The sequence below is a fragment of the Monodelphis domestica genome, chromosome 3 (genome assembly GCF_027887165.1).
Source record: "Monodelphis domestica isolate mMonDom1 chromosome 3, mMonDom1.pri, whole genome shotgun sequence".
NCBI lineage: Eukaryota > Metazoa > Chordata > Mammalia > Didelphimorphia > Didelphidae > Monodelphis > Monodelphis domestica.
In genome coordinates this window covers 89,314,255-89,342,253 of record NC_077229.1, presented here as the reverse complement: position 1 = coordinate 89,342,253, position 27,999 = coordinate 89,314,255, and the positions used below count along the sequence as shown (strand labels likewise).

General features: G+C 47.3%; 2 protein-coding genes across 3 annotated transcripts; both read right to left on the bottom strand.

Annotated features, from left to right (window-relative positions):
* Positions 1-128: 128 nt before the first annotated feature.
* Positions 129-13,338, bottom strand: SHD (Src homology 2 domain containing transforming protein D). Of its 2 annotated transcripts, none has more exons than XM_056822434.1 (6): positions 11,914-13,338; positions 10,693-10,819; positions 4,825-4,992; positions 4,063-4,273; positions 1,990-2,109; positions 129-1,355 (listed from the first exon to the last, which is right to left on the bottom strand). In XM_056822434.1, exons 1-6 carry the CDS (start codon positions 12,220-12,222, stop codon positions 1,169-1,171), a joined length of 1,122 nt encoding a protein of 373 aa, XP_056678412.1. In that variant the 5' UTR covers positions 12,223-13,338; the 3' UTR covers positions 129-1,168. The 2 variants fall into 2 exon arrangements, with proteins under 2 accessions (XP_056678412.1, XP_056678413.1); XM_056822435.1 differs by having other exon boundaries at positions 4,063-4,228; positions 11,914-13,330.
* Positions 13,339-22,119: 8,781 nt separating this feature from the next.
* Positions 22,120-27,894, bottom strand: LOC130458280 (uncharacterized). Its single transcript, XM_056822433.1, has 2 exons — positions 26,831-27,894; positions 22,120-25,953 (listed from the first exon to the last, which is right to left on the bottom strand). Exon 2 carries the CDS (start codon positions 25,400-25,402, stop codon positions 23,423-23,425), a length of 1,980 nt encoding a protein of 659 aa, XP_056678411.1. The 5' UTR covers positions 25,403-25,953; positions 26,831-27,894; the 3' UTR covers positions 22,120-23,422.
* Positions 27,895-27,999: the final 105 nt, after the last annotated feature.

The window sequence follows — 27,999 nt, the reverse complement described above, 5'->3', positions numbered from 1 at the left end:
GCCTATCCTAGCAACCAGGACAGCCGTGATTGAAAGGGGTCCCACGTAGTCGGTAGAGAGGGACAAGCCTCCTCCTACCCAACAGAAGTTCTTGTTCTCCACTCCTCCCCCAAGGCAGTATGCAGGAGTCAGATATAACTGATTTATTGGGAGTGAAATTTGGAAAAACTCAGGCATAGGGGAGCTGGGGAGCCAAGGCCATCCAACTGCACCATTTGCTTCCTCTGGCCTGGGAATGATTGGGGAGGGGGCATATGCCTGAGTTTCCACTCACTCTTTGTAACTTCTCCAGGTAGGTCGTGGCCAGTCTAGAATGGACTCTTCCATGTCCAAGGACAGAGCCCAGGTCCGTGTTTTAGATGGGGGCATCGTTTCTGGGAGCAATAATCGGGCTGAGCTAGAGTCCCTTTGTTTTAGCCAAGGGTCCTTTTTTTCCCCAGGGGGCTGGCCCAGGAACTGAAATAGGGCATCACCTAAACCTGAATCTCGGGGGAGCCCAATATGAGTCAGCAGGATGGTGCAGCCTTGTAGCCAGGAGATCTGACTTGACCATTGGCTGGATTGAGCAGTACTAAGTCCAGAGCTAGGGAGGTGTGTGTCCTGGGCAGATCTCATCAGTAGTATTGGCCTCGGGCTTGGGGACCCCGTTATAGGAAGGACGGACAAACTGGAGCTAGTCCTGAGGAGGACAACCAGGACAGAGGCGGACCTTGAGATCTGACACGGGGGACTGATGGAATGTACATAGAGATGCCGGACGTGCCTCCATGCCAGGGCTGGCCTTGGAGATAAGGTGAGACTAGTTCTCTGTGGGTCTCCAAGATCAGAGCCAGGAGTGATGGAGAGAAGCTCCCAAGAGTCAGATTTCCATTTGATATAAGGATATTTCCTAACGACAGAAGCCATCCAGAAGTCAAATGGGCCACCTCAGGAGCTTTTCAGTTTCCATCACTAGAGGCTTTTCAAGGAATGGCTAGCCACTGGTCAGAGATCTTGGGGAGGGCAGGTTGGCCCCGATGGTCCGAGGTCTCTTCTTCCCCTCTGAGATTCTGCCTGACATGGGAGTACCATAGCCAGAGCCCAGCAGCAGCCCAGGAGGGACCCCTGAGCACCAGAGCAGAGGAGGGACCCCTAGGTCCCATGTGCCCCAGGCACTATGCCAAGGCAGTCAAGGGACCTGCGCAGTGATGGGGTGGAGCAGGGCCAGGTGTTCAGTGCCTTGCACAGGCAGCGGGCGGATGCTGTAGTGATGGACGACCTCGGGCACACTGGAGAAGACCCCACTGTGCTGACCCAGCACAAACTTGTTCTCCTTTGTCCGAGTGAATTTCATGTGCATGTAGCCCTGGCTGCTCCTGGGAACGAAGAGGAGGGCCTAGAGTCAGGACAAGGTCCCAGAACCAAGAACAAGAACAAAGTCCAAGCTTTGGAAAGGCCCAGAGAGGGGAAGGGACTTGGGTAGCATCTGCATGCCATCATCCAGTGAATCAAGGGCAAAATCCAGGCCTCATGACTCCTGGTTCAAGGGGGTCTCTCTCTCCTTCAGCAACAACATACAAAAGAAAAGGCCCAGATAGCCACTCTGGCCTGGATCTCAAAGCACCTTCTGCTATCCTCATTCCTGAGGGAAAGAAATTAGGCAGAAGATGCTGTTCTAGAAAAGGAGAGTCAATATCGTCATTTCTCTCTCTCTCCCCCCAATGGGTTTCTGAAGCATCCAACAGCTGCAAAGGCTCAAAATAGGAACCCAGTGACAGACCGTGTGTCCGAGCCAAGCACCAGAGTGATGCCTTATCAGTCTGGGGCTCCTGGGCGACAAACGCTTTGGCCACGGTGGTTCATGCAAGCCCATTGGCTTCGTTTCCATCCAAAGCCTCCCCACCAGTTCTCAGGAGGGAATTGTGACCTCTCCCACCTCTCCCACCTCTCACTCTCTGGCCCTCGAGGTTGCTCTCAGACAGGGCCAGCATCCTAGTGATCGGGGCTCACCTGAGGGACAGAGAGAAGTCTGGATGACTGGTCTCACTCTGCCTGACCAGGTAGCTGCCTTCTCTGCAGAGGGCCAGGAGGTTCTCCGCCTCAGCCCGGCTCAGGGAGCCATGGAACCATCTGATGGGGGGGGGGTGGGGAAAAAAACACTGAATGAAGGGAGATGGCCAAGGCTGCACCCTGGGAGATGGCCAAGGCTGCACCCTCAGGGATGGACCAGGCTCACCCTCAGAGATGGCCAAGGCTGCACCCTGGGACATGGCCAAGGCTGTACCCTCAGGGATGAACCAGGCTCAACCTCAGAGATGGCCAAGGCTGCACCCTCAGGGATGGACCAGGCTGCACCCTCAGAGATGGCCAAGGCTGCACCCTGGGAGATGGCCAAGGCTATACCCTGGGAGATGGCCAAAGCTGCACCCTGGGAGATGGCCAAGGCTGCACCCTTAGGGATGGGCCAGGCTCACCCTCAGAGATGGCCAAGGCTGCACCCTCAGGGATGGACCAGGCTGCACCCTGGGAGATGGCCAAGGCTGCACCCTCAGGGATGGACCAGGCTCACCCTCAGAGATGGCCAAGGCTACACCCTCAGAGATGGCCAAGGCTACACCCTCAGGGATGGACCAGGCTGCACCCTGGGAGATGGCCAAGGCTGCACCCTCAGGGATGGACCAGGCTCACCCTCAGAGATGGCCAAGGCTACACCCTGGGACATGGCCAAGGCTGCACCCTGGGAGATGGCCAAGGCTGCACCCTCAGGGATGGACCAGGCTCACCCTCAGAGATGGCCAAGGCTACACCCTGGGAGATGGCCAAGGCTGCACCCTGGGAAATGGCCAAGGCTGTACCCTCAAGGATGGACCAGGCTCACCCTCAGAGATGGCCAAGGCTGCACCCTCAGAGATGGCCAAGGCTATACCCTGGGAGATGGCCAAGGCTGCACCCTGGGAGATGGCCAAGGCTGCACCCTCAGGGATGGACCAGGCTCACCCTCAGAGATGGCCAAGGCTGCACCCTCAGGGATGGACCAGGCTGCACCCTCAGGGATGGACCAGGCTGCACCCTGGGAGATGGCCAAGGCTGCACCCTCAGGGATAGACCAGGCTCACCCTCAGAGATGGCCAAGGCTACACCCTGGGAGATGGCCAAGGCTACACCCTCAGAGATGGCCAAGGCTACACCCTCAGGGATGGACCAGGCTGCACCCTGGGAGATGGCCAAGGCTGCACCCTCAGGGATGGACCAGGCTCACCCTCAGAGATGGCCAAGGCTACACCCTGGGACATGGCCAAGGCTGCACCCTGGGAGATGGCCAAGGCTGCACCCTCAGGGATGGACCAGGCTCACCCTCAGAGATGGCCAAGGCTACACCCTGGGAGATGGCCAAGGCTGCACCCTGGGAAATGGCCAAGGCTGTACCCTCAAGGATGGACCAGGCTCACCCTCAGAGATGGCCAAGGCTGCACCCTCAGAGATGGCCAAGGCTATACCCTGGGAGATGGCCAAGGCTGCACCCTGGGAGATGGCCAAGGCTGCACCCTCAGGGATGGACCAGGCTCACCCTCAGAGATGGCCAAGGCTGCACCCTCAGGGATGGACCAGGCTGCACCCTCAGGGATGGACCAGGCTGCACCCTGGGAGATGGCCAAGGCTGCACCCTCAGGGATAGACCAGGCTCACCCTCAGAGATGGCCAAGGCTACACCCTGGGAGATGGCCAAGGCTGTACCCTCAAGGATGGACCAGGCTCACCCTCAGGGATGGCCCAGGCTCACCCTCAAGGATGGACCAGGCTGCACCACTCCTCACCCACATTTGTGCCCAGAGACTGGAGGCACCAGATTAGAGGTCCTCCTCCAGCTCTCTCGTGCGTGGGCAGGTCTCTTACCCTACTTATGCCAGAAGGGGCTGGACGTGATCTCTAGGTGCCCTTAGAGTAAGAGGACCTGTTCCTGGGGAGGGGGACCACCGAAGCAAAGTCTGCCTAGGGGAGGAAATCAGGAAGGCTTTCCTTTCCTGAAGGAGGCTCCATTTGCACCCCGTCCCCACTTTGCCCCGTCTAGGTCTTGTCACTCACGGCTGCTTCTCCAGGGGCAGGGCTGGGTCCACACGCTCAGCTGGCTGGGGGATATGCTCCTCTGGGTCGGGCCCCTTCCCCACCCAGCCTGAGGTCTTAGCTGGGGGCCTCCGGAACTCCTTAGCCAGGCCTGGGGCTCGCTCCCACTCAGGAGTCTCAAACTGCACTGGATGGGGCAGAGACAAGCCAAAGAATGCTTTTACATCACCAGCTGGAATGCAACAAACAGGGTTGGCCAATAGAGAGAGGGGAGCCTGCGGGACTGTGGAAGTGGGGATTCAGGGAGGTTCTCGGGGATTACGAAGAATCGCGTTTCCATATATTAAACGTAAAACTAGTATAAGGAGTGACCCATCACAGATTCAAACCGGACAGATATCAGAACGAGGAATGGGGCAGAGGGGCAACTTGGCATAGTGGATGGAGTCTGGGTTCAAATCTGGCCTCAAACATCTCCTAGCTGTGTGACCCTGGCCAAGTCACTTAACCCCCATTGCCCAACCCTTGGTGCTCTTCTGTCTTAAATTTGATATTAAGACAGAAAGAAAGGGTTATAAAAAGGAAAATAAAAGAGAATGGGGCAGAGTCAGCCTACATGGGAATTAACGGAGGGGAGGAAAGGGTTCACACACATCTCTAGCAGTAGGCAAGGGATGGAGCTGGCAGAGTATATGTGTTGGGAGTGGGAGGAAGGAAGACCAGGAGAAGAATTCAAAAGTGAGACCTAGCAAGGTGAGGGATGAGGGGAGCCGGGGCCAATACCTGCAAACGCCCTGGAGATGTGGTCCTTCTTCCATTCCCAGGGTTGGTCATACTCTTCGGCAGGCCGCTCATCATCCCGGGGTAGGCGGCTCTGCCGGGGTCTCTCCTCGGCCTCGGGGCTGCCCCCCACTTCCTGTTCCTCATAGGGTGTATCATAAAGCTGCAAGTCTGGTAGGCAATTACATTTGGTTTAATCCAACAGACATTTATCAAGCACCTACTAGAGACTTGATGGGCAGTGCGGCCCAGTAGATAGAGATCTAGCTGTGATGTCTAGAAGACTTGAGTTCAAATCTCCCCTCTAACATATAAAGGACCCTGAGTACATCATCTAACTTCTCAGTGCTTTAAGCAGTTGTCTAAGACCTGCAGGAAAGGTGAATTGATAAAGGGAATTTCTCTGCCTTGGAGTCTCCCATGAAATCACAGGTCGGTCCAGTCCCTACCTCTGCCCCTTTATACTTCATGAACCTGAGGACACAAAAATGAAAAAGAAGAGTCTCTGCCCTCAAGGATTTTACAGTCTACTAATAGTATAAAATGGAGATTTGAACCCTAAACTTCAATCCCCAGAAGTCCTTGGTATTTCCCAGAATTCCCTATAATCTCACCTAAGTCTCTACCTGGGTGAGATCACAATGAGTATTTAACTGGCTCTCTGCCTCCCAAAATGAAACTAGGAAGAATTTACCAATTACTTCCTGCAAGAAATGCCCAAAATGAAAGTTCCTAAGAATGTCATAACCAAAATCCAGAGCAACTGGGTCAAAATGAAAATACCAGAAGCAAAGGCTCTAGATATTTAGAGGAAAACAGGTAGGGAGAGGAACATGTGGCATATTGGGGAAAGGCGGGAATACTTTTAACTTAGGAGAGGAATAAAGCTTTATGATTGTGGTGGAATTGAAGGTGAGCTTTGAAGAATGAGAAAGATTTCCACATTCAAGAGAGGGAGTATGTCCCTATCTCCTGGAGTGAAATCCTAGAAGAGGGTGAAGATAGGACAAGAATCAGGTAATGGAGAGTAGCACAGCTTGCCTGGAATATACAATGAGAGGAGAGTGAAAGGGCTGGAAAGGGAAACTGAGTCCAGATGGTAAAAGTAATATTTAAATGCCAGGCTAAGGAATTAATCTGTGCTTTATTCTAGAGACAGGAGGGAGCCATGGAAAGTTTTCAAGTGGGAAAGATGACATGGCCTTTGTTTTGTGAGTATCACTTTGGCAGCTCTATATTGAATGTGTTGGAGAAGGGATTGATGAGGCAGGGAGAGACCAAATGGGAGGCAATTGCATTAGTCCAGGTGAGAGGTAATATGGGTCTGGATGAGGGTGATGGCTTTGTAAGCAGCGAAAGGGGATAGAATTTGAAAGATGCAGAGATAGAATATCTATCTATCTATCAACTGAGTATAGAAGCTAAGGGATGACTGAAATTTTGATTTTGAAATAATGGGTGTCCAATAATGTCCTCAATAGAAATAGGAAGGTTGGTAGGAGACAAAGGCTTTTCTTGAGGGAAGGGGAGCATGGGGAGAATAATGATGAGTTCTGTTTTGGACAAAGTTGAGTATGAATTACTAGTAGGTAGTAGCAATGCAATAATCCAGGACACTCTTTATTTTTTTAAACTCGAACCTTCCATCTTGGAGTCTATTGTACATTGGCTCCAAGGCAGAAGAGTGGTAAGGGCTACGCAGTGGGGGTTAAATGACTTGACCAGGGCACCCAGCTAGGAAGTGTCTGAGGCTAGATTTGAACCCAGGACCTCCCATCTCTAGATTTGGTTCTCAATCCATTGAGCCCCCCAGCTGCCCCTTCCAGGACACTCTTGAAGGACTTATGAGAAAGAACATTATCCACATTGAGAAAAAGAACTGTGGGAGTAGAAATGCAGAAGAAAAAACATACAACTTATCACTTATCACTTGTATATATGGGTATATGATTTGAGGTTTGGCTTTAAAAGATTGCTCTATAGCAAAAATGAATAACATGGAAATAGATAGCAAGTGCTAACATTTGTACAACCCAGTGGAATTGCTTTTTGGCTCTGGGAGGGGGGAAGGAAAAGGGGAGGGAAAGAAAATGAATCATGTAAACATGGAAAAAATTTTTTAATAAATAAAGATTTTTAAAAAATTAATTACTGGTAGGACATTCAGCAAGACATTTTTTTTAGAAAAAGGAGACATAGAATCCCAGGGACTAAATTCTACCAGAGAAGTGAGTCCAAGAGGGGTGGAAAAGTGCCCAAGAATGTAGTTCTGAAGACATAAAATAAGAAACAATTCCAATGAGGAAGAAAGGGGAGAATTGTCTAAAGAGACCAATGGGAATGCATAGGGAACTCAGTGGGCAACTTAGATTTTTTAAAAGATGCAGAAAAGATGAAAGTAAACAAGTACTGTTAATACTTGCCAAATGCAAAAATGTGGCCTGGTCTTATAAGAATAGTGCCAGGAGGCTGAGTTCAGAATGAGAGAAAGCTGGTAGGAAAAGCAAAGAACAACATAACTCTATCTATCTATCCATCCATCCATCTATCTAATTATTTATCTATCTATCTATCTATAGAAAGATCTATATGAACTGATGTAGAATGAAATAAGCAGAACCAGGAGAACATTGTACACAGTGATAGTGATACATCAAGTGTGATAGATTTTGCTACTAATCAACACAATGATCCAGGACAATTCTGAAGGACTTGTGACAAAGAACGCTATCCACATCCAGAGAAAGAACTGTGGGAGTCAGAATGCAGCTCAAAGTATACTATCTTTCACATTAGTTTATTTACAGTTTTATTTTGGTTTTGGTTTCATATGAATATTTTCTTATAACAATGATCAATATGTGAGTATGTTTTGCATAATAATTGTACATGTATAATTCAGATCAAATTTCTTACCATCTCTGAGAGTGGGGAAGGAAGGGAGAGGGGAAGACAATCTTATAATTTTGGAAAACAAGTAGGTTGAAAATTGTTACTACATATAATTGGGAAAAAAAATCTTTGAATAATTAAAAGGGGAGAGAGAGAGAGAGCGAGAGAGAGAGAGAGCAAGCGAGAGAGAGAGAGAGAGAGAGAGAGAGAGAGAGAGAGAGAGAGAGAGAGAGAGAGAGAGAGCACAACTAGCCATCAATGAAGAAGTCTCGGCATGAGACCCAGATGAACTATATTCTGATTTAATGAAAGAACTGAATGAAATCTTCAAAAGCTTGTGAAGAATAGAAGAGACATAGCAGATTTGGAAGAAAGGCAAATACTGTGCTGATTTCCCAAAAAAAGGATAAGAACAGTCTACAAACCATAGGTTAGTGAGTTTGACTTCAATTCTTAAAATTATTGAATGTATATTAATTAAAGGGATGGTTGAGGACATTTAGAAGTAGAAGCAATGATCACAAAGAATGGCTTCAAAAAGAACAGGTTCTCCTTTGGAGTTGGAATACAGATCAAAGCATACAATTTTTCACTTTAATTTGGGTTTTGGTTTTATATGATTATTCTCTTATGAAAATGAACAATATGGAGATGTATTTTGCATGATAATTAATGTATAACCCAGATCAAATTGCTTGCCAGCTCTGGGAGGGGAGAAGGAAGGGAGGAAGGGAGACAATCTGTATCATATAACTTTGGGAAACTTATGTGGAAATTTATTACATGTAATTGGTAAAATAAAAAAATATCTTTATAACAACAACAATTTAAAAAATAGTTTCTCCAGACTAATAGTTCCTTTTTTGATGTTTTTAAACTGGCCGATGAATGGAATGCCACTGATAGAGATTACCTAGATTTTGGCAAAGTACCCAACAATTTTATTCAAAAAACTTTTTAACAAAGTTTCTTTCGCTATGTTTTGTGGATAAAATGGAAAATGTGGGATAGACAAGTCAAGTCCACATGAATTTATTAACTGTTTGCTTGTTCTGGGTACTGTGCTATGACAACAGGATAGTTACATACATGGATTTGAGAACTGGTCAAATAGACAGCCAGCCAGAACAAGAGAAGAGTAGAAAAAGAAGTTAGAAAGGAGAGCATCCCAGAGATCTGGGCTTGGTCCTGTACTGTTTAACACATAAAGATATCATGCTTTTATCATATTTGAAGATAGCATTACATCGAGAAAAGATAGCTAACATGGATGACAGATTCAAACAGGATCCCAAAAGCTCCAATGTTGGGTTCTATTTAAATAAGGTAAGATTTAATAAAGATAAATATTAAATCTTACACTTACAAATAATCAATTTCATGATACAAGATAGAGGAGGCAGATTAAGCAGTAGTTCATCTGAAAAAGATCTGAGAGCATCAGAGGACCACAAGAGCTCAGAATGTATCACTGACATGGCTATCCAAAAAACCCAGGATACAATCTTAGGCTACTTTAAGAGAGGCGTAATATCACAAACTAGGGAAGTAGTAAGCCCATTGTGTTTGCCCTCCTTTGATTACTCCATTTAGTTTTTTTGTACCATATCTAAGGAAGAGCATTGATCATCTGAAACAATTTGGGAGGAAGGATGTTGAAGGATTTCGTAAGGATAGTAATGTACATTTTTATATAGTGCTTCTGGGCAGCTAGTTAGTGCAGTGGATAGAGTACCAGGACTGGCATCAGGAGGACTCTTCTTCCTGAGTTCAAATTGAGCTTCAGACTCTTACTAGCTATGGGACCCTGGACAAGTCACTTCACCTTGTTAGACTCAGTTTCCTCATCTGCAAAATGAGCTAGAGAAAGAAATGGTAAACTACTCTAGTATCTTTCCTAAGAAAATCCCAAATAGCTTACTAGCTGTGTGACCCTGGGCAAGTCCTGTTTCCCTTAGTTTCCTCATCTGTAAAATGAGCAGGAGAAGGAAATGGCAAACAACTCGAATATCTCTGCCAAGAAAACCCTAAATGAGGTCACCAAGAGTTGGAAAAAACTGGAAAAAAAAATGACTGAACAACAACTGGATTTGCAAATTGTTTTACATATGTTAGGTCAGTTGATCCTAACTGTTGCCCCATGAGGTAGGACTATTCTTATTCCCATTTAACAGGGGAGGAAATTGAGAGGAGGGGATAAGTGACTTGCCTAGGTCTCATAGCTAGAAGCGCAGTCAGGATTTAAACTCACACCTTTCTGACTCAAAGTCGGATGTTTAATTCACTTTGCCACGTAGTTGCCTTGTATAATGATCACTAGAAGGATGGAGAATCCATCACTGGGGATGGAGGGTGGGGGATGGAGATGGATAAATAGCTTCAGGTATTGGATTTGTTCTACTTGTCCCAGAAGACAGAATTAGGAGCAGTGATAGATGTTTCCCCAAAATTGAATCAGCCTCGACTGGAGGAAAAGCTTTCTCGGTTTAGATTTATTCCAAAGCAGAATAGGCAGCCCCAGGAGGCAGTGGAGGCCTTCTAGCGAAGGCATTCCAGGTAGGGTAAAAAGAGGTTTCTTTGTTCAGGTATGTGTTAGATTCCATAACCTCTGAGCTGCCTTCTCACTGAGACTCTGGGGTTCTGGGAAATAGGGAACTGGAGCTCAGGAGGCAGAACAGGCTGATTTGAACATGGAGATTCAAGAGTTCCTCACACAGAGGAATAAGGAAAGGAGTGGGCAAGATTGTGAAAGGAGAACAGGTAGGGAGAACAGAAGGCCAAGTGTCTGAGCCAGGGCTGAGTGCTAGGCGCTCCACTCCTTTTCCTGGCCCAGGTGTGGGTACAGAAGGGGAATGGCAGTAAGGACATGGATTCAAAGACAAATGGAGTGCCTGGGAAGGGGCCCTGGACCTGTGCCTTTATTTCCAGGGTCAGTCAGAAGTAGGCAACACCCACCCCCTGTACAGCAAGGACACTCACCTGTTACCACACACTGGGCATCATATGGCTCCATGTAGCTGTTGTCAGGAGATAGCTGTTCTGGGGCACCCAACTGGGCATCAGGCTGAGCATCAAAGGGGTCTGAATACTCACTGTCATCTGCTGTCTAGGGAGGGGCAAGGGATTCAGGGTGATACTATGGCACCTCCCCAAAATACTCCCCCTCTCCACTCTCCGTCCTTCTGCCTTGATGCCCTCTAATGCCCCTTTCATCACTAATGTTTCCTGTTGGTCCTTCTAGCATGATGGGCTCCGTTTAAGGTCCCCTTCAACTTGGACATTCTTTGTTTTAAAGTGCTTTCCCAATCCTGTCATTGTGTTTTATAGCCCTCCCAGCTCTGACATTCTCTGTTCTAAGTGCTTTCCAGCTCAAATATTCGGGATTCTGGGGTCCAAACTGTGACATTCTGCAATCTATTGCCCTTCTAGTTCTGGGGTTCTCTTTCAAAGCTCATTTGTCCTCTTCGATCAGATGGATTCTACCGTCTTTTCCTTCTACCCAGCAGTCCCAGCCTCTCTCATTCTGTGCATCCAGCCCTGGCCATCTTCTCTATTTAATACTCATCCTTTACACCTTACGTTCTGTTCAGCCCCCATTCCCCCTTTCATCCCCACTCAGGCTCTGCTGGCCACAGCCACCTTTTCCTGCCCGACAGATCTGGCACTGGTCCTCCTTTGGCTTCCTCCTTTACACTCACTATTCCTAGGTAGCCTTTCCCAGATCCTAGAGGTGCCATCAGGTAGCAGCTACCTGACTTCCTGGGCTTTAGGTTCTTTTTCCATTCCAAGTGGAATGATTCAGGTTTTTTAATTTATTATTATTTTTTTTAATCCTGGGGTTATAGGAGAACTGGGTTCAAATTTCACTTCATGCTCTTAAAAGTTGTAGAATAATAGACACATTTCCTGTTGGTTCTCCTGTAAAATGGGTTTAATATTATTTATGCCACCTAACCCAAAGGACTGTTTCTTGGAAGGGGCTTTGGCTACAGGAATGTGAGTTATTGTTACTCATATTTTCTGGTCTGTTTTTCAGCCTAACACCCCAGTGACCTTGGGCAGAACACAGAGACAGTGACTTTGCAGAGGTCACACAGCCCACTGGTCTAGGCTGTGGCCATTCCACCACCTTCAAACTCCTGCCTCTCGACTAAATCGCCCCCACCCCCCTTCCATTGCCCTCAAACCCGGGGTACTTACCTTGTCTTCCCCAGGAGCCCCCAGCAACATCTTACTTCGATTCAGGTCGCCTGACTCCACCTTGATGAGCCGATGTTTGGGGGAACTGTATGAGGGGTCCCCAGGGCAGGAAGGCTTGTTCGGGCAACTGGGGCAGGTCGACTCTGGCTCCTCCTGCCCATCTCCATCCTCATAAGGGTCCTCAAAGTCCAGACTCTTCTGGACCCGATAAGCCCGGAAGATATCACTCTCTGTATAATCGGGTTTGGGGGGTTGTGGGGGCGGCCTCCGTCCACCAAAGCTCAGGTAATCCCTCAGCCACTTGGCCATGTATCCTGGCTCTAATCACTCCCGGGCAGGGAGCCTAGAATCAGAAGGGAGAATCAGGCAGATAAAGAGGACCAGGATGGATTACTTAGGAATATTCTTGGGTTCAACCGTTGCCCTCACTCTCTGGGGGCTCATCAACACTCTCCTTGAACCAGGTGGGGAAACTGAGGAATCGATTCAGAAGTCGGGGAAGGGAAGGCAGGTTCAGGGTTTAGAAAAGGGAAGACAGCCACTGATCCCATTCCAGCCTGGACCGGTGGGGGGTCCTCTGGACAAAGCTTCCAGGCTTCTGCGAAGGTGGAAGGTCAGGTGACCAGCGCCAGATTCAGAGAGGGCAGAGCCCCATCCCGGCAGGGACCCCAACGGGCTCTAAGACCCCTAATTAATCTTCCCCAGATGTCTCTGGGGCAAAAGCCGAGGAATTTCCTTGGTCACAGCCCACCACCTCCAGGTGTGAGGGTATGGACCCAGATCATCCGCCTCGGCGTTTAAGGCTCAGATCTTCTCTGGGAGTCCCAGGTCCCGAGGGACTGGACAGCGACTGGGGAGGGAAGCTAATGTCCTCTTCCCGAAACCCAGTGGAAGCCAGCTCCTGAGGGTCTCGGGACTTCGAGGAGGAGGAGGAGGTGGGCAGTGGCGGCGGTGGTGGCAGCGGGAGCACAAACTTGGGCTGCGGGGAGCTTGTCCCGGACGCTCGGCATTGTCGCCGGCTCCGCTCCTTCGCTCTCCTCGGTTATAGTCACCCAGGCAGTGCCGCTGAAGGCGGGAGCTCCCCAGCCGGACCACCGAACGCCGCCGCCGCAGGAATGAGAGTCCCGCTGGTCACCGATGGCGGGTTCCCAGCGGCGTGCGGCGGGCACCGGGGACGGGAGGAGCTGCTTCCAGCCAGAACCCGTCGCGTAGCTGGTCCCGCAGAGGGGGCGGCGGCGAGGAGCCCAGCCGAGCTTTTAACTCAGAGGTGGAGGCGGGGGCGGAGGGATGGAGCAACGCGTCAAAGCTCCCGCCCGTCTACTCCTGACTCTCCCTCCTCCTCCTGGCGCTGTCCTCCTCTCCCTTTCCTCTATCCCTCCCTTCCCCTTTCCCCTCCTTCTTCCCCGGCTCTCCATCCTCATCTTCTTCCCCTAGCCCCCCCACTCCTCCCCTTCCCCAGTCTCTGGCCTTATTCTCCAGCCCCCAAACCCTTTACTTCTTCGCCTTGCTGCTCTCCATGCCCATCCCCTAACCCTTCCTCCTCCCCTCCTCCTCGACCCTAGGGAGAACCCTTCCTCTGCCTCTTTCTCCTTTGCCTCCTCCCCCTCCTCTCTAGCGGTTCCCTTTCTTTCTCTCCCCCTCCCCATCCCCCCCTCTTGTCCTCTGGTCTCCCTGGCTCCACCTCGGAGGTGACCTAGCCCTTCAGCTGCCCGGGGGGCCTAAGGAGCGCCTCCAGTTCAGAGGGAGGGGGAGGGCCGAAAGAGAAGGAGGAGGAGGGGAGGGGGCACGGGGCAAGCAGAGGCCAGGCTCCCTGGGCAGATGCGAAGGTTGCGGAAAATCAAAGATGAGAGACTGGAATGGCTGGCCGGGCGGGTGACAGCTGTGGGGGAGGGGGCGGGGAGGACATTGACTCTCATTCCCTCCTCTTTTCTCCTGGGGCCATGTTATTGTCAAGAGAGAGGTTTAAGAGCAGCTGCTGAGGGAAGGGCCAGGGCAGAAGATGCTATCACTTCGCAGACACGTGGCCCAGCCTGACCCATCTGCTGCTCTCCGGAGGCCCTGACACCCCCTCTCCTCTCCCTCCCCTCCCCCTCCCCTGCCGGCTATTCCCGCCCCCCCCCCCCAACCCAGAGAACTGGAGATCCACTGGAGACTCCATGTGTCCAGTCTGGTTCTGCTGAGGCTACAAGGAAAAGAAGCCAAGAGCATAGCAAGAAAGATTTAAGACATCAGAGATCCCCTGGTCAGCTCTTCATGGTTTCCTCCTTTCCTCCCTCCCCCATTAGCTCCAGCTTCTGGCTCGGATACACCAAATAGGTGGTCGAGTGCCTGGTGTGGCTGCCAGCAGGTTATCAGCCAATCAGTTGTCCAGAGTCCTAGATCCCTCCCCCACCACCACCTCAGCAGTATGGCAGGTCCTAGATTCCTGTTTCCTTCCTTCTTCCCCCTCTTACCCCCAAAGGGTCCCATCTTCAGCTTCACCTTAGTTTTATTTCCAAGGAACCACCCTCCCCCAGACTCAGTTTCCTAGGTGGAAAGCATCTCATGGTAAAATGATGTCACAAAGTCTGGGGGCCCCTTGGACCTCTCCGTCCAGAGGGAACTGACCTTAATATGGGACACCAAAACAAGCCAGTTAGCTCCTAATAAGAACCCCCCCTCCCAGGTCACATTGTCAAAGTCCCCACTCCACAGGGCTGCCAACCGGCCCTGGAATGGGAGCCTGGTACATAGGACTGGGGACAGAGGAGGAGGCTGCCATCCAAAGCCCTGAACCCCTTCTCTCAGGGTCTGGGAAGGGCTGTGACTCGACTCAGCCTACTCCTGTGTATCCAAGACAAACTTTCCATTATTCTGTAACGGTAAGTCTCTGGACCCTGCTGTTCTAAGCCCTGATCCCTTGCTTGTCCCAGCTATCCAGTTTTACTGATGTCCACCCCTTGCCAGGTAGAGCTAGACTCAACTGCCCAACCTACTCTGTCTACCAGCTGCTTTCTTGGGGATTTCTCTCTGGCTGGCTCTGTTCCCAGTCTGGAAGAAGGCGCACTCTTGATGCCCCGGGGGAATGGCACCCCCATGAAGCCACTCCCTCAGACTCCCCAATCTCCAGCTCCTTGTCTTTGGTCCATCTCTCTACCCTCCTTCAACCCTGCCAGCTTCTTCTTCAGCTTGAAGGAACCTACAACTTAAGAGCTAAAGTCACATAAACGCAATAAGGTTTGCAAAGTATTTTACATACATTATCCCTCTTGAACCTCTCAGCCATCCTGGGAAGTAAGCTATTTGACAGAGGAGGAACTTGAGGTCCAGGGAAGCTGGGGGGGGGTCACTCATGCTAAGAATCAGAGAAGGGTCTATGGGAAATAGAATGCCAGTGTGGGAAAGGACCTTGGATGTCATCAAATCCAACCCTCTTATTTTATTTACAGATGAAAAAAACTGAAGCCCAGAGAGGGGAAAAGTGACTTGTTGGTGATTTAGCCCAATCTATCAGTAGCAGAGCTGGACAAACCTTGGCCTCCCAGCTCTGTATTCATTGTGTAATCCCTTCTACCCCAGGGACTTAGGTTTAGAGTCCTACGTCCTCCCCGACAGCCCATCTCCTTCAAAGCCTTCCAAGAAAGCTGAGGAGTGAAGAACTGGAAAAGGCCTTAGATCACAGATTCAGAGACAAAATGGGCGGGCCTTTGAGGTCATCTAGTCCAGCCCCCTTGTTTTATAGATGGGGTTCCTAAAGCTCCTTGAGGGGAAAGGACCTAGCCAAGGTCTCACAGCAAATCAATGGCTGAACCAGTACTCAAAACTAGGGGGTCTTGACTCCTGAGCTGAAAATTCAGGGAAAAAAAGAAACAGACAAATTTGTGTTGAGAAAAAAAAAATAGCGAGCATTTAGATAACATTTTGCTTGCAAAGCATTTTACTTATAAGCTATATATACATATTCTTTAATAAATATATATTCTTTAATAAAGAACCAAATTCGATCCCCTCAATTGTATAGATAGTCTGAGTCAGAGAAGAAAGGGTTCATTTAGTTTGAAGAAAAGGCAGGATCTGGTTCTGTTTTCCACTCAGAGCTGCTAAGAGGCTGTTTGGTGGCACTGGGAATGCTTGTTGACAAATCAGATCAAATCTGTCTTCCCCTCAGGTGTCTGAAGTATAAATATTAGATAGGGGCTGGCTAATTACATTTTTGTGTGCAAGGAATGGCAACCAGAAGTCTCAGGATCTTCAAACAAGCCTGATTTCTGCTTTTAGAGAGATGCAGGAGGGATCCTGGGCCTTTTTCAAAGAATCCCCAAACCTCTGAGCTAGATGGGACCTCACAGGCCCCTCAGGACAATCTCTTCCAGAACTAGAACATTCCCAACAAGGAGTAATCCAATTTCCATCTGAATGGGAATTCATTATCTCCTGAGGCAGCTCATCCCAATTTCCAGAAGTTCCCTTACATTGAGACAAAAATCTGTCTCTCAACAACGTCTGGCCATTCTCTTTCCCCTGGAAAGGAGGCTGGAAGTTCAGTGAATGAGAGAGGGATTTGGCTAGCAGGGCCGAAGAGAAGTAAGGTTTGAGTTCAGAGCCATTCTCTGAGCTGCTGCTCATGAGGGAATAGCTTGACCCTGAACCAGCTGATTTATCAAAGGCCAGCTCAAGTTGCTGATAAAAGGTCTTGGCACTAAAGAGGCTTCAGGAGAGCAGCTGGTCCCCATGCAGTGCTGCCTTGCTGGGTGACACTCGAGTGCCCCAGGTCTGTATGTCTTCCCTCATTTCCCCCACGGCACTAGACATAGATTTGGACAAGAGCAGGGTTTAGTATAAACTTTCATCTAGCTGACTCCTGGGACTTAGCTTGGCCCCATAATCTTGTCCAGACCCAGGGCATCCAACTCTAGTGGCCTGAGAAGAATGATTTGTTTTCCCCTCACCAGAACACTGTTTCGGTTGCTGATTTAAGATTCATCCTCCTGGGCATTCTCAGAGGTTAGAGCTCATTCTACCATTCCACAATCCCCCTGGCTTTATTTTTACTGGATCAGGAAGTAGATTTAAGGTAGATAATCTACCTTCCCAGAGCTGTAACTAGGGCAAGGCATCTGAGGACTTGTCCAGGTGCTGGCATCTGCAGGGTGCTCTACTTCTACTTCCTCCTTCCTGTCTCCATACCTGAAACTTTATGATCCTTTCTCAGGCACTGCTGCTATAGGATTTGGGGAAAAGGAAGTTTCAGGTGGTGATGGAGCACCAGTGGCACAGGCCAGAAGGGGGAAAAGCACTCAGAATACTCTTCTCCCCCAAAGATATGATCCATTCCTACTTGGATTCTCTCTTCTAGGACTCTCTTCTGCTCATCCCACTTTCCATTTAGAATTCCTTTTCCCTGCTACTTCTCCCTCACATACTCATCTTTCCATTGGCTTCTCTCATTACCTCTTTCCCCTTAATCCTAGATTTCTCTGCTTCCTATTCCTTCCATCTTCTGATCATTAAAAGCCAGCATTGTCCTGAGGATGCTCTATCTCTTGACAACCTATCCAAGGCAGCCTACTTCTTTTCTTCTGCTTTTCCTCCCCTCCCAGGACCAGGAATGATATGTTCCTCTATCTCCACTTGCACTTTTAGACCTTCCCTCTGCCATTGTAGCTCAGCAACCATCATCTTTCCTTATTTTTTTAAAAACCTTCACTTTTCATCTTCAAGGCAGAGGAGTGGTAAGGGTTATGCAAGGGTGTGTGTGTGTGTGTGTGTGTATTAAGTATTTTGAATCCAGGACCTCCCATTTCTAGACCTGGCTCTCCATCACTGAGCTACTTCTCTCCTGCCATCGCTTTTCTTTTAGAGGACACTCTATCTTGTTCAGATTCTTGTTCTTGTCATATATGGGCCCCAAGACCATTCTTCTTCTCTGATGTCATGAACAAGGTTCATGGTCTTCACCCCTAACTACCCCAGCCTCCAGATTATTCCAATTTTACCACTTCTATAACCTCTGACCCCAGGCCACTTCTCCCTTCACTTTTTGCCACCCACCTGCCTCTAACAAAGATTAGTCAGTTATCAAGCATTTAAGTATTTACTCTGGGTCAGGCACTATGTTTAAGAGCTAGGATTACAAAGAAAAGCAAAAGACAGTGGGCTTTGCCATTAAGAAGCTCACATTTTGCATTTTAACAAAGGACTCTTGATTCCCTGCTCACAAATTTTCCCTTCATATGTATATATATATATAATGTTTATTAATAAGTTATTAATCAATAAGCATTAATAACAAGTAACATATTTAATTCCCATTTTATATACATATATTTAAATTAAAACCCTTGCTCTCTGATTTAGTATTGATCCTAAGTCAGAAAAGGAGCAGGGGCTAAGCTGTCAGGGTTAAGTGACTTGCTCAGGCTCATATACAGCTGGGAAGTGTCAAGAGGCCACATTTGAACCCAGGATCTTCCATCACCAGGCCTGGTGCTCTATCCACTGAGCTATCTATCCCCCTATCATTATATCTAGCAAAGGACTCTATGCAAAGGACTAGACAAGGGGTAAACACTGTAGGAAGTTAGAGAAAAGATAAAAGGTGCAGCCTGAAACAGTCAGGGGACGAAATTTGGATGGAGGTAGGGGATGGTGTCTGCAAACCTCAGGCTTGGGGCCATCAGGAAATTGGAGGAAGCCACTGAAGGCATCTAGGCCCATCAGACAGAAAGTAGCTGTGTAACAGTTAAAAATTTAGGGGAGACTGAGGCAGGTAGAAATTAGTTTCTCTCTGTAAGGAGTATTATATTTTTTAGAGGTTTATTAAGGATTAAGGATTAAAGAAAATACAGGATAAGGAAAATGTGCCTAGGGCAGAGGCCTAGACAAGACCTCACCTACATTATGGTAAGAGCCACATCTGCTCCAAAACGGAAGTCCAAAAAGAGAAAGAGCCTTTGCAATCAGCTTAAGTACCTTCTCGAACTTGCCCACTTCAGAATTCCGTGAGATTACATTTTGGGGAAGTGGAGCAAGGACTTGTGGGGATTGAAGTCCAGAGTTCAAATCTCAATTTTACATTCCCCCGTTTGATCCTCTGGGAAGAAGTCCTTCTCCAAAGGATCATAAAAACATAATCAATTTAAAGATTACAATAATTTGAGGATAAGAAAAAAAAGAATAAAACCAATAATTACTGGATACATTGACAGAAAGCCAGTTAGGGGGCAGTCCCCTTTGGCATTAAAGTATACATACAAATAAACGTTCAATCAATTACACCCAAAGTTCATTTTTGTGCAGCTTGTGGTCTGGAAGCTTCTTCATGGTGGCTTCTCCAACAGTTCAGTTCTGGATTCAGAGAGGTAGCATCTTCTTTATCTAAAATTCTTCCCAAAAGGAATTTAAACTTTGCAATTTAAAATAATAACATTTTTTACATCCCCCTCCTCCCCCCCCCCCCCCCCCCCCCGTTAAGAGGGTGATTAACAAACTGGGATCACTTAGAGATGCATGGCTGAGGTATATGAATCAATTGGTAAGAGAAATTAACAAAAGCATCGGAAAAATCCAAAAGAAAAGAAAAAATTTCTGGATGAAAATATAGACTATCAAAGTCTTATGTGTAAAAATTCCAAGTAAAAGAAATAACAGGTCCTTGAATCTGGGCCCAATTAAAATGATCTAAGCAATGATGCATTTACCCAGTCAATAGCCAGGACTATAGAAAGGTATCACACTATGAAAGGCAGAAAAGAAAGGGACCAGATTATAGAAGCCAAGTAGGAGCCAAGTTTTGGGGATACTCCTCTGTGAGTATCTTCAGAGTGAGTGTGGACACAAGGAAAGCCTATGTCTAGCAATGATAAACACAGTAACCTCGAGTCTTCACACTAGGTTCAAGACCTTTGTATTGGCCTAGAAGTGCATCAATCCATCCTGGATTGGCTTTTCTTTGGCTCTGTGCAATGGCTCTTGTGTGTATATCTTGTCCTGGAACCAGACAGAATCATTAAGCAAAGTCCCATAATTTTTTAAAATAATTAGTGGCATTGTTTTTATAGTCTCTAGCTTTTTAGGGCATGCATTAGCAAATGTATTTCAAACTTGTAGTACTGAGAAGTCAAAAAGTTAAAGAAAATCTTAATGCTGGTGACATGTGCTTGAAATATAAAAAGGAGAGAAAAAATAAAAAAAACCTGAAATAGTATATTGCACATGCAAGAAAAATATAATAATAAAAGAGCTTAAAAATTTTTTAAATATAGCTTATAATCATTGACATTCTGTGTCAGCTAAGAAAATATAAAATACAAGGCTTTCTCACCAAAAATTAGATCCATTTCCTCTTAATATCTGGCCATGATCACTGTGATTATGAGGCAAATGAATTGAACAAGGTAACAATTTTTCATTTTTAAAAATACAGTAGTACAAATATGTAGATATCAATATCCCCAAAATTCTCAATAGCCCAATTAATTACAATAGCAAACAAACACACTTTCATATTTCACATAAGTTGCTGTATGGCACTTTAAAAAATCTATGAATTGATGGATATTTGTCACAAGTTTTTACAATCATAGAAAATCTTTCAACCTTGATAATAAACATATTTTTTAAACAAAGTAAAACTCATCTTGGGTTAAGAACATAATCAAGAAATCTATATATCATTCTGGTGCAAGTAAAGTAGTGAGCTGAAGAGTATAAATGAGAAATGCTCCTTTTTCTTGGAGGCTTTTAGGGATACAAATGCCCTGAGATTAACTGCCCAACTTCCATTCACATGTGGGAAGGTTGGGGTTTATAAAATGTATTTCACTTCAGCTACTAGAATGGGCCTTACCTTGTGGTAGGGGCAGGCAAAAATAACCAGAGATTGTTAAAAAAAAATTCCAAAAATCATATTTAAAAAACCCTTAAAATCATTTGAGATATTTAGCACATTAATTTTCCAAAGGTTGTTCTACAATTATAACCAGTCCTGAAGTCCATCCATGTGATAATTTACAAAGTCAAAATAGAAAGGCTGTTTTTTTTTTCTTATGGGCTTAATTACAATAATATTTGTTCAATAGTTATAGGGGAAAAGCAACAGAATTTTAAAACTCAGTACATTCAAAATAAATTCAATCAACCTTCAGTGTAAAAGAATAATATTCAGTCCAGTAATATATGAATTTAACATCACAAAATTAAATCTTAAACCAAGCAAATATCAAAATGCAATACAGAGATTATTTTTTATAAACCATTGGAGTCTGAAATGCCTTAGAATATAGCCTTTAGTCTCTTCAAAGTTCCTTGGGTTCTTATTCATTTAAATGTCTATTGTCCGAAGGCAGAGTGATAAGGGCTAAGCAATGAGGTCTGATCGATCTGCTTGGGGCCACACAGCTGGGAAGTATCTGAGGCCAGATTTTAACCTAGGACCGCACATCTGTAGGCCTGGCTATCAGTTCGCTGAGCCACCCTTTTGCCTCCCCAAAGTTGAATCTTTGGGCTGAATCTTCTCCCTGACAGGCAGGTGAAGTCAATGAAATTACCAGAACAGTCAAAAGGTATCCTTTTAAACAGCCCATTGCTATTAAGTTTCTGTTTGAAAAAATCTGTTTCTTCTCTTATCCCTTTTTCTCTCTCCCCTGCTCTGATACCTCCTCCTGCCCCAGTCCACGTGGAGCCCAGGCCACCCACGTGGAGCCAATACACCCCCTCCCCTTTTGTTACCCACCAAGGATTTGGGTTTGTTGGGAAGGCAGGTCACCAGGTGATTACAATCTTGGTTGAATAAGGTGGGCCAGGTGATCGAGAGAAAGTCCGATGGGCCGGGGCCAGAGCCAGAGCTCAGACAAGCAGGGCCGAGCGGATCGGGCAGCCGGGTGGGGCTGGGAGAAGCGGCTTTCCGAAGAGGATGGCGACAGCAGGCAGGCAGGAGCTGATCAATAGCTTTGTGAGGGTAAAAAAAAGACAAGCAGGGCCAGGAGCTCAGGCACCAAGTGAGAGGCTGCAGAAGCAGGAGCAGGAGAGGGCCGCAGGCAGGAGCTGATCAAGATAGTTTTCTAAAAGGCACCTTGGACACATGTGGCTTAAAAAAATTCTAGGCACTAGCTATAAAGATTAAATCAGAAGATTGAGAGTTTTTTTTCCCATTAGGTCACCAACTGTAAAGATTAAAATTTAGAGAAACTGAGGCAGGTAGAAATTAGTTTCTCTCTGCAAGGAGTATTATATTTTTTAGAGGTTTATTAAGGATTAAGGATTAAAGAAAATACAGGATAAGGAAAATGTGCCTAGGGCAGAGGCCTAGACAAGACCTCACCTACATTATGGAAAGAGCCACATCTGCTCCAAAACGGAAGTCCAAAAAGAGAGAGAAAGAGCCTTTGCAATCAGCTTAAGTACCTTCTCGAACTTGCCCACTTCAGAATTCCGTGAGATTACATTTTGGGGAAGTGGAGCAAGGACTTGTGGGGATTGAAGTCCAGAGTTCAAATCTCAATTTTACAGCTGGAAATGACCATGTCCTCTTTCTGACTGAGCCGTGGGAGGCACAGCTGTCTAAAATCTCTCCCAGATGCCAAGACTTCTCCACCCCTTCCTTACTGGAACCAGAGTTGGCCCAAGGGGAAGAACTGTGGCCAGATGGGAGCCAGAACATTCACCTCCCCTCTCCCCCACCCCCTTCTTGGGCAGGTTTGTTTTTGGTACCCTCACAAAGTCATCCCCTCCAGATGGCTCCCCAGACCAACTTCCTTGTTGCCGCTGGGCTTGAAAGTAACTTCAGAGAGGTGCCTAAAAATAGGGGACCCTTGTCATTCATCCCTAAAACACCGGCAAAATACACATGTACACAACCACCTTGTAAACAAGCCTTGGAACAAAGGACCAGAGGGGAGACTGTGCTGATGTCATCGTGAGGTGGCTGTGAGAAATGAGAGGAATGGGCCTGGGAGGGGGAGAGAAGTCTGACCTCTTGGCTGAAAGGAGGGCCGCATCAAGCCACCTTTGCTGAATCTGAGAGTTGGAAGGAAGCTTAGAAAATAATAAAGATGATTTTACCTTCTGATAAATGGTTTAAAGTTTATGAAAGGCTTTCTTCAGAGTAATCCTAGAAGGCAGGTAGAACATGTGTTGTTCTTCCACGTTATAGATTTGAACATCGAGACTGACATCGGGAAATGACGAAGTTCATAAAATGTCTGAGGGCCCTTAGGACAGAGACTTTTGGAACTAGAAGAACCCATAAAGCACAGAATAGCAAAGTTGGAGGAGGACAGAATGTCAGGGCTGGGAGGACCCTTAGAGCACAGAATGTCAGGGTTGGGAGGGAGCTTAGAACAGAGAATGTCAGAGCTGGGAGAGACCTTAGAACAGGGAACGTCAGAGCTAGGGGGACCCTTAGAACAGAATGTCAGAGCTGGGAGGGAGCTTAGAACAGAGAGTGTCAGAGCTGGGAGAGTTCTTAGAACAGAGAATGTCAGAGCTGGGAGGACCCTTAGAACAGAGAATATCAGAGCTGGGAGAGACCTTAGCAGAGAATGTCAGAGCTAGGGGGACCCTTAGAACAGAGAATATCAGAGCTGGGAGGGTTCTTAGAGCAGAGAATGTCAGAGCTGGGGGGACTCTTAGAACAGAGAATGTTAGAGCTGGGAGAGACCTTAGAACAGAGAATGTCAGAGCTGGGAGGGAGCTTAGAACAGAGAATGTCAGAGCTGGGGGGGGCTCTTAGAACAGAGAATGTCAAAGCTGGGAGAGACCTTAGAACAGAGAATGTCAGAGCTGGGAGGGAGCTTAGAACAGAGAATGTCAGAGCTGGGGGGACTCTTAGAACAGAGAATGTCAGAGCTGGGAGAGACCTTAGAACAGAGAATGTCAGAGCTGGGGGGACTCTTAGAACAGAGAATGTCAGAGCTGGGAGAGACCTTAGAACAGAGAATGTCAAAGCTGGGAGAGACCTTAGAACAGAGAATGTCAAAGCTGGGAGAGACCTTAGAACAGAGAATGTCAGAGCTGGGAGGGAGCTTAGAACAGAGAATGTCAGAGCTGGGAGAGACCTTAGAACAGAGAATGTCAGAGCTGGGAAAGACCTTAGAACAGAGGATGTCAGAGGTGGGAGGGAGCTTAGAACAGAGAATGTCAGAGCTGGGGGGACCCTTAGAACAGAGAATATCAGAGCTGGGAGAGTTCTTAGAACAGAGAATGTCAGAGCTGGGAGGGAGCTTAGAACAGAGAATGTCAGAGCTGGGAGAGACCTTAGAACTGAGAATGTCAGAGCTGGGAGAGTCCTTAGAACAAAGAATGTCAGAGCTGGGAGGGAGCTTAGAACAGAGAATGTCAGAGCTGGGAGAGACCTTAGAACAGAGAATGTCAGAGCTGGGAGAGTCCTTAGAACAGAGAATGTCAAAGCTGGGGGGACTCTTAGAACAGAGAATGTCAGAGCTGGGAGAGACCTTAGAACAGAGAATGTCAGAGCTGGGAGGGAGCTTAGAACAGAGAATGTCAGAGCTGGGGGGGGGCTCTTAGAACAGAGAATGTCAAAGCTGGGAGAGACCTTAGAACAGAGAATGTCAGAGCTGGGAGGGAGCTTAGAACAGAGAATGTCAGAGCTGGGGGGACTCTTAGAACAGAGAATGTCAGAGCTGGGAGAGACCTTAGAACAGAGAATGTCAGAGCTGGGGGGACTCTTAGAACAGAGAATGTCAGAGCTGGGAGAGACCTTAGAACAGAGAATGTCAGAGCTGGGGGGACTCTTAGAACAGAGAATGTCAGAGCTGGGAGAGACCTTAGAACAGAGAATGTCAGAGCTGGGAGAGACCTTAGAACAGAGAATGTCAGAGCTGGGAGAGACCTTAGAACAGAGAATGTCAGAGCTGGGGGGACTCTTAGAACAGAGAATGTCAGAGCTGGGAGAGACCTTAGAACAGAGAATGTCAGAGCTGGGGGGACTCTTAGAACAGAGAATGTCAGAGCTGGGAGAGACCTTAGAACAGAGAATGTCAAAGCTGGGAGAGACCTTAGAACAGAGAATGTCAAAGCTGGGAGAGACCTTAGAACAGAGAATGTCAGAGCTGGGAGGGAGCTTAGAACAGAGAATGTCAGAGCTGGGAGAGACCTTAGAACAGAGAATGTCAGAGCTGGGAGAGTTCTTAGAACAGAGAATGTCAGAGCTGGGAGGGAGCTTAGAACAGAGAATGTCAGAGCTGGGGGGACTCTTAGAACAGAGAATATCAGAGCTGGGAGAGACCTTAGAACAGAGAATGTCAGAGCTGGGAGGGAGCTTAGAACAGAGAAGGTCAGAGCTGGGGGGGCTCTTAGAACAGAGAATGTCAAAGCTGGGAGAGACCTTAGAATACAGAATGTGAGGGCTGGGAAGCTCGTTACAACACAGAATGGCAAGGCTGGGAAGGTCTTTACAACGATCAGAGGCAGGAGGACCCTTCAAACAGAAAATGTCAGGTCCAAAAGGCCCCTTATAGGTGGGCTCCAATCCCCCCGTGATCATCCCCATCCCCCTCAATTAGCTGGCACCTCAAGAGCAGGTAGCTGTTCATCTCCAGTGCATTATATATAGAAATGATTAACAAGTGTTACATTTGCAAATGGGAAGATGAAGCTCATAGAGGTGACTTGTCTTAAAGCAAGTTAACAATAGAAACCAGAATTCAAGCCTTCTGCCTCCTCAGAAGGAAGATAGGATGAGATAAGGAGGCACAAAGTCACACTCCTAGACTTGGCAATAGTCCTTTGCCAAAGCAGGCTGGGCTCTGGGTAGTGGGTAAGAATGGGGTGCAGGGTCAGAGTGCTACTTTTTGTGAAGCAAAAGCATGTGCAAAGGGGTTGGAGGATGGGAAGTCAATGTCTCTAGATACCCTGACAAATCCCCTTTATGGTCCAATTATGCAGACGTTATCATTGCTAATAATATTGACTTAATTCGATCCAACAAACATTTAAAAAGATTTTTAAAGAAACTTTTACCTTGTCTTGGAATCAATACTGTGTGTTGGTTCCATGGCAGAAGAGTAGCAAAGGCTAGGCAGTGGCAGTTGGATGATTTGCCTAGGATAGAAAGTCCCAGATTTGAACCCAGGGCCTCCTATCTCTGGGCCTGGCTCTCAAAAAATCCTTTGAGCCACCCAGCCATCCCCTCTAACAAACATTTTAAAACCACTTAGATGTACTTAAAGGCAAGAGACACTGTACTTGTTGACAGTGTGGCCTTCGGCATATACTTTAACTTCTAGAATCAGATTCCTTCCTTGTAAACTGGGGACAGTGATGTCTGTAAAAAACCTTAAGAAACCATCAGAGGGCTCCTGCTCTACATGTAAAAATGGAGACTTGAACTCTGAACTCCAAACCCCATAAGTCCTTGCTCTGGCTCTCAGAATGCCTTGTAACCTCACCTGGGCTGAGATCAAGATGGGGTATTTAACCTGGCTGTAAAGGCTACTGGAGTCTTTTCCTGTTTCAGCTTGCAAGCAGAGGGCTCTTTCATGATGTAGGTGAGGTTAAAATGGCCCCCTCGGCCCACCTAGCACATGCTTCTCTTGTATATTCTCAAATTCTCAACCTTTAATAAAACTCTAAAAATGTAATATTCCTTGCAGAGAGAAACTAATTTCTACCTGCCACAGCTTGGCCCCCTAACTTTAACTGTTACAATGTAAGTGGACCATGCTATAGATCCTACATAAAGCAATTCTTATGCCCTTCAAAATTTGCCCAGGGACATGGGGAAGGGAAGGTTCCCCACCACCACGATTTAAGAACAGACACCGGACGCCAGGGTCAGGGAAGCAAGGGCAGGAGGAACATGTGGGAGCTAGAGCCAGCTACTTGAGGGCTTGGCTGGAACGGAACCAAGAGGAAGAACACAAGGGGAGGAGGGCCAGGACCCAGACAGGGGAGGGCCTGAGAGACCTGTGGTTCTTACGCTTGTATGGGTGATAGGCCACTCTCCAACCAAGCTCAGGATCCAGTGGTGGTGGTCTTTCCACATGTCCATTCTTCTGTTTTCATTGGAAGGTTTTCGAGTGGGTTTGGTTTGGGGGGGGGGGGGTGCTGCTGAGCACCCAGCTGAGGGACAAGAACAAGGTGAGAGAACACCCGTACTGTGCAGTAAAGTTAACATCAGTGTTTTTGTGGAATGGCAATTCCTTTCAGAATTCTTTATGTATGGTTGAGTGGGCCTAATGCAAATTCACATAAAGCAAGAACTGTATTTTCAAAGATCTGGCTCCTATTTCTGACCCTTTGAAATCTGCAGAACATTTTTCATAACAGTTCTGTGGGAAAAGTAGGACAAATATTATCTTTTAAGTATTATATCTTGTCTTATAAATGAGTACACTGATGCCAAGAAAGCTAAATAGATTTATCTGAGGCCAAATAGCTAGTAGTAAGGGCCTGTCTCCCACCTTTCTCTTGTACAGTGCCCCACTGATGCAGGGAGCCTGGCCCAAGGCAGGGTGAGGTAAGTGTGTCAGGATAGGGGTGGGAGACCCAACTAAGGAAGGGCTGAGCCTAGGCGGGCCCCACCCCATTCCCTTGTTGTGCCAAATAAGACCCTTCCATCTAGGCTGCCAACGTCCCAGCTGTTAGCAGCCTTTGCACGCAACGGGAACTTTGCACGCGAGGTACACGTGGAGGACATTGACTGTAGCCCTCTGATGGATGAGGCCAGATGACTCTGCTGAGCCCAGCTGTGAAAGAATAAGGACCCCACTGAGAAGAGGGGAGAACAATCTCCATTTGCCAGATCATTTGCCCCACAGGGTGGTTGGCTAAGAGTAGGGGGGAAGAGCTACCAGCTGAGTTAATGGAGTTAGGAGGCAACTTTCCCACAACCCCCCACTGCAGGGGCCTGAGGGCAGCTTTCAGGGCTCCTGGTAAACTCACTGGGCACAAACTTCCCTTCTTCCCATTATCAGAACCTTTCTTTAAAAGCTAAGAGAGACCTTGGAGATGATCCAATAAAACACTCTTTTTCTGGTTAATGAAACAGGCAAGTGATTTACTCAAGGTCAATAGCCCATTAGCAGAAATGGCACTGAAATCCAGGTCTCCTTGTTGCTAGGCCAGAGGAAGGAATAGGGAGGAGTC